This window comes from Frankliniella occidentalis, unplaced genomic scaffold, assembly GCF_000697945.3.
Source record: "Frankliniella occidentalis isolate FOCC.00 unplaced genomic scaffold, Focc_3.1 Scaffold30, whole genome shotgun sequence".
In the NCBI taxonomy this organism is placed as follows: domain Eukaryota; kingdom Metazoa; phylum Arthropoda; class Insecta; order Thysanoptera; family Thripidae; genus Frankliniella; species Frankliniella occidentalis.
In genome coordinates this window covers 1-7,195 of record NW_026267160.1, presented here as the reverse complement: position 1 = coordinate 7,195, position 7,195 = coordinate 1, and the positions used below count along the sequence as shown (strand labels likewise).

General features: G+C 48.7%; 1 protein-coding gene across 1 annotated transcript; it reads right to left on the bottom strand.

Moving 5' to 3' along the window:
- Window positions 1-454: 454 nt before the first annotated feature.
- Window positions 455-2,915, bottom strand: LOC127749085 (DNA (cytosine-5)-methyltransferase 3B-like). The gene is made up of 6 exons (XM_052265785.1): window positions 2,539-2,915; window positions 2,108-2,469; window positions 1,863-1,992; window positions 1,613-1,782; window positions 1,269-1,534; window positions 455-1,194 (listed from the first exon to the last, which is right to left on the bottom strand). Exons 1-6 carry the CDS (start codon window positions 2,581-2,583, stop codon window positions 1,064-1,066), a joined length of 1,104 nt encoding a protein of 367 aa, XP_052121745.1. The 5' UTR covers window positions 2,584-2,915; the 3' UTR covers window positions 455-1,063.
- Window positions 2,916-7,195: the final 4,280 nt, after the last annotated feature.

The following is a 7,195-nucleotide window of genomic DNA, read 5'->3' as shown; positions in this document are numbered from 1 at the left end:
GCAAACCAGGACGGCGCGGGGTGATGCACACCCGCATTTCGACCCGTACCACTGCACCGTGCCGGCCTGTGAGCTGACGGCCACACCCCGGAGGAAGCGCACACAGCAGGCGTTATGGCTCAGCAATTTCGTTCGTGTCCTGGACAACGTGGCGGCTGCACGATATGCGTGACAGGTGCGGTTTGAGGTCCGTCTGACGGCGGGGGGCGATTTGCTGTGGGTTGCCTACTTTCAGGGGTTTTGACGGACAAATTACCTACTTACCCCGGGGGGCGATTTGGGCTGACCCCGGGGGGGGGGGGGGGGGGGGTGTCGCCCCTTCGCCCCCCCATAAAATCGCGCCTGGTGCTTGAATTGCTAAACCACAAGAGTACTACATCAGAAGAAACGCAACGATTACTGGAGGTGGGCGGCGAGCACGCCGACGGTGCTTACCGTGGTGACGATGGTGATGAGGCCGTGGGATCTCGAGCTGCAGAAGCGACGACGTGGACGTCGAGCAGTGGACGGCCACAGAGGGGGACGGGCCGCAGGCGGGCGGGGATGATGACGACGGTGACGAAGGTGATGGTGGCGGTCTGAGCGAGGATCGGTGGTCCACGGCCGCGGTCGTCATGCACGGGGTCACGGACGGCGACGGGGCCGAGGGCCGTTGCCCTACCTGCAGCAGCGACGGGGACGGCGAGCAGGGTGCTGGGCGGCAGGCCGGGCATGATCAGGAAATGTGTGAACTGCGGAGGAACATTTTCACCCTAGAATCTGTGCTGGCCGAAAAGAGGAGACTGTTGTAGGCGTCCTGATGGACGATGACCTCCTGCAATGTTGTGGTTAATTCATTGAATAGTTGGATGAAGCAGGTTTACTATGTAATTATTACCGATGTGTTGTTGTTTTTTTTGTATAGATACAGAAAAGCTAATGATACAGGCTTAATTTGGTTTCGTCAGTTTAATTATTATCAATGAGTTTTGTTTGTATACATACAGAGCAGCTAATGATAATCGCTAAATTTGTGTTAGTCAGTTCCATACAGCACTATCATACAATGTAAACGTATTCACACTTAGCTGTCAGAAAAGATAGGGATGAGGCTTGACAGAATATCGGTTATTATCGGTATGCACCACCCTTTTGCTAGTAGTGAGATCCTCGCTGTGATGCTTAAATTAGCGTCTGTGTAATGTGGGTCTAAACCTGTACGACACAAAACAACTCTTTTGAACTGTGGAAAGGAATTTGGGCACAACACGCATGTAAATGCCTATTACCTTGAAGCCGTTCATAATCAGTTGGACTTAAAACTTCCCGCTCGCCAGAATATTCCACAGCAAAATTTCCAGATCTGTTTGAAGTGAGAGTACGGGCCCGTGAAATGATTGCTGTCTTGTTAGCGTCAATGCAGTCTTGTAGTGTCAGCCGTGTTTTCTGCACTACCGTTTCATGTTCTAAGCCGGAAATATTTCCCCAAAAGAAACGCTTTCTTGTAACTGGCAGGAAGGCTGAAGAGCAGCGCTTAGATGGCACACCCATATCACTGACATCGAAGTAATGATTGAAACATTAGTGAGCAAAGGTGCTGTAACCACAAAAGAAAATTTTGAAAGTGGCATACCTTGTCAGTTGTTGGAGCGTGCTGGAGTCTAGATGGCAGGTGTTTTCGAAAAGCCAGCGCACTGTGTGATTTTGTTTTTTATATTTATTTTGCAAATATTTAAGAATCCTGATAAATTCAAAATATAGCACCCCGGTGCCACCCCTCAGACCAGCGCGTCTTGGATTGACCTAAGTAGAAAGCATGGTAAGAGGCGCAATATTAGGAAACACCTGTGCTGCACAATATCAACATGAGGTGAGTATGTTACCCTCGAGAGGTCGGCACAGGGGGAAGCTGCCAGGAGCAAATCAATGTTACCAAGACGGTCAAGGACTTCTGGTGTAACCTGTCTCACATCTCCTAGGCGTATCACATTAGGATGGCGAAGGCTCTGGACCCTGGAACATATATTATGTGATTTTGGATAGATGTAATACAGCTGATCATTTACGAAAGCATCGTGTAATTAAAAGTAATTATCTGGTCATTTGGAAAAGCCAGAGCTTAACATACCTCAGCGCATTTGGACATATTTCACTTGAAAAGTAACGCAAGACCGGTATTCCAAGTTTGTTCAGGGCAACAAGGCCAGAAGATATGCCATCATACAGAGACAAAACAATGATGGGACGGCATTTTCTCCCCGGAAGAGAGACTTTGCTCTCAAACCCAGAGAAAGGTTCATACGCAGGGACGCCACCTGTCAGGCGATCTGACTGTCCGAAAAGCCCTTGACTCCCTTGCTCATGAGTCCCTTCTATAGTATTCTCACCAGAGGCAATGTCAGCAACTGCCATGTCTCTGACAGCACATGAGGCACCTTGTACATGTCTGATGACCTTGTTCTTACCATAATGGCGCTTACACTTGGGAGCCTGAGGGAAAAAAGGGGGAGAAAATATTGAATACTGTACACAGTTAGCTTCATTGTAATAAGAACGGACCTTTGTTAGATATCTTCTGACACCACGATGCTTATATCTTGGCATTTTGTCTCAGGTTCTGTTACGTTTCACAGAGTCCACCACGCACGCAGAGGCAACACGGCCGTTATATGTTCCGCAGTTGATTTGACAACTCACACACAGACACCGTGTACAACGCAGGACATTTATCATAAACTTAAAATCACACTCATTCACACTGTTACGTTTTCCAGGGCTCATGGCCTGTTTGAGGACGCGAAACACCGACACCCGTAATGTGCCATCCGCGGCCCTTAGTCGATACAAACTCGCAGGCCCCGCGCGCGAACTTCTAGCCTCATAAATGATGTGATCAACACTACAAACATTTCGAGGTTATTACTGTCTGCTTCGTGGCTCGCTCGGTGCACCGAACCGCCGCATGAGCGCGCTGTAGGAGGCTGGGGCCGGGTCCGTGCGGTCGAGGTTCGACATCACGCCGGCAGGGTGCGGTACGGCATGAAAGCACAGGAGCATGGGGTATCTACAGCCTGTGTGGAGGGAGCGCACGCCCCGTTCTCAGGAGGGGAGGGGGGGGGGGCCACACCACAAGGACTGAGCTGTACCCTATTGACCAATTTTGACCACACTTTTTTCAACCCATGTACGCTACCTGAATACTACGCCGGCCCACGCCACGGGAGCTGAGCTGTACCCAGTAGGACAATTTTGACCACGATCCGTCGTTGTTCAGCGACCGCCTTTTGATCCGCCTTTGTTGGACGGATGCGTCGAAACCTTCCCTTGTACCCTCTCTCAAATTGGCCGTAAAATATGTCCGATCAACGTCTACAGTGAATCTGGTACCACGGGAGGCGCGGAAGGACGAGCAGGCCAAGCACGTACCGCGCCATAATTTTGTAGACTGCGTTCCCCAGGGTCAGAGTCCTGTATTCCTCGACCGTGCGCGGCCGCGGAACCTTAGGCTTGGGCTGCTGCACGGAGGTGATCCAGTCCCTCGGGAAAACTCCCAGGGGCGGACTAGGGGTCTAGAGGCTGACCGTGGAAATCTCCCGGGGGGGGGGGGGGGCCGTGCCGTGCGGGTTGGCTACCTCCCAGGGGTTTAAGTGAAAATTTTGCGTTTTGAGTGTAAAATACAAAATACAGAGGTAAGTTGTTAGGTAAATAAGTAAGTACAGCTATTGTCCCTAAATTCGGACGGTTTTTGAGGACATCTAGTGACGTCTAGAATTTTTGAAATATGAAAAATCGCTGGGGATTCTAGAATCCTCACGTCAAGACGCACGTACCACTCTCCGAAAATATTTTCTCGCGCTAACGGTGAGTGAAAGCTGTTTGAATCGTGTCCGTATTTAGGAACCAATGCGTCCTAAATTCGGACAGCTTTGAAAAATTATGAAAGTGAAAATCTTTTGGGTGGTATAGAAAATTCATCTAAAACTTTGACCTTACCCTGCCGTCTAAATTTTCTTATCTGGTATAGTTTAGTCGCCAGAACTGCTACACTGATAAACCAAGTGTTCAACTGCTCAACACTTGTAAGTGTGCAACTGCAAGTTCAATACTTGCAAGTGTTCAGTTCAGTAGTAGCACACTTGCAAGTGTTTAACTCGGTATTTGTGCACTTGTAAGTGTGTAACCCCTCTGTTAAACACTTCCCTCACAGTAAGCGCCCGATCTAGATAAGTGTGCAACAGGAGAGTTGAACACTTACAAGTGCACGAATACCGAGTTTAACACTTGCAAGTGTACTACTACTGAATTGAACACTTGCAAGTCGCTCGCCCCTAATGCAAAGCACGCACGAAGCTCAGCCGCTGGCGAAAGCACGCACGACGGAGCGCCGCTGGCGAAACCACGCACGACGGAGCGCTGCTGGCGAAACCACGCAAGTGCATTTTTCGAAAAAATCGAGATATCTATATATTCTGAAAGAGCATGATTTCCTCTTTCCAACGGTATATGTCTCCAAAAATCACCAAAAAATGCACTTGCGTGGTTTCGCCAGTGGCTGTGCGTTGTGCGTGCTTTCGCCAGCGGCGCTGAGCTGTGCGTGCTTTCGCCAGCGGCGCTCCGCCGTGCGTGCTTTCGCCAGCGGCTGAGCGTCGTGCGTGCTTTGCACTAGGGACAAGCGAAGTATTAAACTTGTGGTTGCACACTTACAAGTGTGGAGCAGTTGAACACTTGGTTTATCAGTGTGAAAGATCGCTTTGAACGTGCCCTAATTTCGGACAGTAGTCACTTTTGCATGCAAAAGCCTATGTCCGAATTTAGGGCGCATTGGCAAAAACGCTTCCCAAAACTAAACCGTTATATGAAAAATCAAAAACTTGGTGTCATATTGGAGATAAAAGTACCAAGTTTTACACAAGTTGTGGTCAGAATAACCCGGGCTTACACTGCTCGGAGCCCCAAATTCTTGCAAGACACCTTTCAAAACGCCTGTTTGGGGGGGTCTAAAAATACAAACTTCCGGAATTTCTGGAGGAAGCAATACCACTCACACATTTTTTTATATTTTTTTCAGGAATGGAAACTTGGTGGTCTTACCTTTTCATCAAACCCATAGAAGTTAAATTTTGTCGACGTATCCTGGATTTGTCGGCGGCAATAGTGAAGTACCGGACAATGTCCGAAGTTAGGAACAATTACTGTGCGTGGCGAAGAACGACGCGCTGGCAAGGGGAAGGGGAGGGGGGGGGGGGGGGTAGAGGAAGGAGGTTGTATCGGTGGCAACCTGCAACCTGGCCTAGTCGCGCTGGCCGCGCTGCCGCTGGCTGCGCTGCGCACGGCGCACGGGCCAACCGATGACGTACAAGTACGTGTTTAAAAGCGAAATAAGTGCGTGGGAGGGGGGGGGGGCACCCGTTTTCGCGGTCTACGCGGTAGGAAAACATCATAAAAGCAGCAAAAATGTTATCTTCAAATGCCTATATCTCCGGAACCGTTTGAGCTACACCGTCCAGATTTTGCACAGAGGTAGTCAGCTTAGATAGCTTAATCGTCTCAAAATATGAGAAGAGTCGAAAAAACAAGCAGGCCCGCCCTTCCGCCAAACGAAGTTGCCAGCTTCGCTTCGCTGCGCCGGCAACTCCGTTCGGCAGGGGCCGGGCCTGCTTGGCCTGCCGGCGGCGATGGTCGGGCCTGCGGCCCGACCATTACTGTCACGCGATTTGCTGTAGAACATAATCAAATGATGTAGCGGGCCTTCGGCCCGCAAAGCCCGTCGCCCTTAAAATTTGCGCCGTAGACACGAGAAAGGGATGTAACGGTGAAACACCGCGACTACAACCCACCCTTCTGCTTAGAAAACGTTTTTTGGGGTGGGGGGAGGGACTTTCTTACCTCTTTTGCGGTTCTGGGCCTTCTTTTACATTTAATTGTTCACTACAGCAATTTTTAACTTATTTTCGTCAAACAAGACCCTCTAGCGCCTAAACGGTTAGAGATAGAGCCAAACGGACGTAATTTTCGCCCAAAGGGCTGTACTTTGACAAGTTACCCCTTTGGAGACCATCCAATAGTTTCAGAAATTAATAAATTTATTTTTGGGCCACTTTCGTGATAGAAACTCCCTCTAGCGCATAAACGGTGAGAGATAGAGCAAAACGGACAAAATTTTCGCCCGTAGGGCTCTACTTTGATGAGTTACCCCTTAGGAGCTCATAAAAAAATATTTTTTTTTCTGACTTTTTTGACCTACCCCCTTTTCTTTGATACCCCGTTTCAGCCCCTTAGGGTTGGTTGCCAGGATTTGCCGTAGGCGTTTCGTTTTCTAGGAGTGAACCTTAATATACCCTGAAAATTTGAAGTCTCTAGCACATCTCCTTCTAGTGGAACAGACAGACAGACAGACAGACACACAGACAGACACGAGGTCGTTTGCATAAGCCCGCTGGATAGCTTTTTCGAAGCAGAAGGGCGGGCTAAAAAATAGTTGAAATGGTCCGAAATCCAAGTCGAAATCCAAGTAAGGAAGGTGCACATAGTTTCTGCCATTTTCTTCGATGTTTTTCGAAAAAAATTATACTTCACGATACTTTAGTTACTAATTCGGCCTACCTATGTGCAATATCTAGGCGGTGTTGCTAAAACGGTTCCGGAGATACGGGCATTTGAAGAAGATGATCACTTTACGTCCAAGCAATTTTGTTCCAAGGTGGTAATTTTGATCCAAAATGATGCAAATTGGGCATATTTCTGATCCAAGCAATTTTGTTCCAAAGAGCAATTTACTTCCAAGATTTTGACGTGTTTTTGTTCCAAGCAATTTTGTTCCAAGGAGCAATTTTGTTCCAAGGAGCAATTTTGTTCCAAGCATTTTTGTTCCAAGCATTTTTGTTCCACGGCATTAATGTTATACGGCTTGAATCCCAACCGGAATAGGTGTTGCGACTACACGGCACCTCTCCCCGGGCCTGAGCCAGTTGAACGTCTCTGCGTGGCGCCATTTCGCACCACCCTGCCCAGCCTTGACTGGCAGAACTCGTAACGTTCGTCGGATTAGGTTATGCCAGGATACAAAATATTCTGAACTTTTTTGATCAAACTTTCTCCTCTTATCAGTCTGAGCCACATTTCATCTAACCTAACTTCAACCTGCGCATTGCGGACACAATGCTGTATACTTAACACACACAGGGAGTGCAACGGCGCTCGCTCGGCCCGCAATGGC

What these genes read in the sequence shown, in the direction of transcription:
- LOC127749085 (XM_052265785.1), bottom strand. Translation starts at nt 2,583, where the DNA reads ATGCCAAGATATAAGCATCGTGGTGTCAGAAGATATCTAACAAAG. An exon ending in TCAGAAGATATCTAACAAAG is followed by an intron (nt 2,470 to 2,538) that starts GTCCGTTCTTAT and finishes TTTTTCCCTCAG; the next exon opens with GCTCCCAAGTGTAAGCGCCA. An exon ending in ACGCTCCAACAACTGACAAG is followed by an intron (nt 1,535 to 1,612) that starts GTATGCCACTTT and finishes CTTCGATGTCAG; the next exon opens with TGATATGGGTGTGCCATCTA.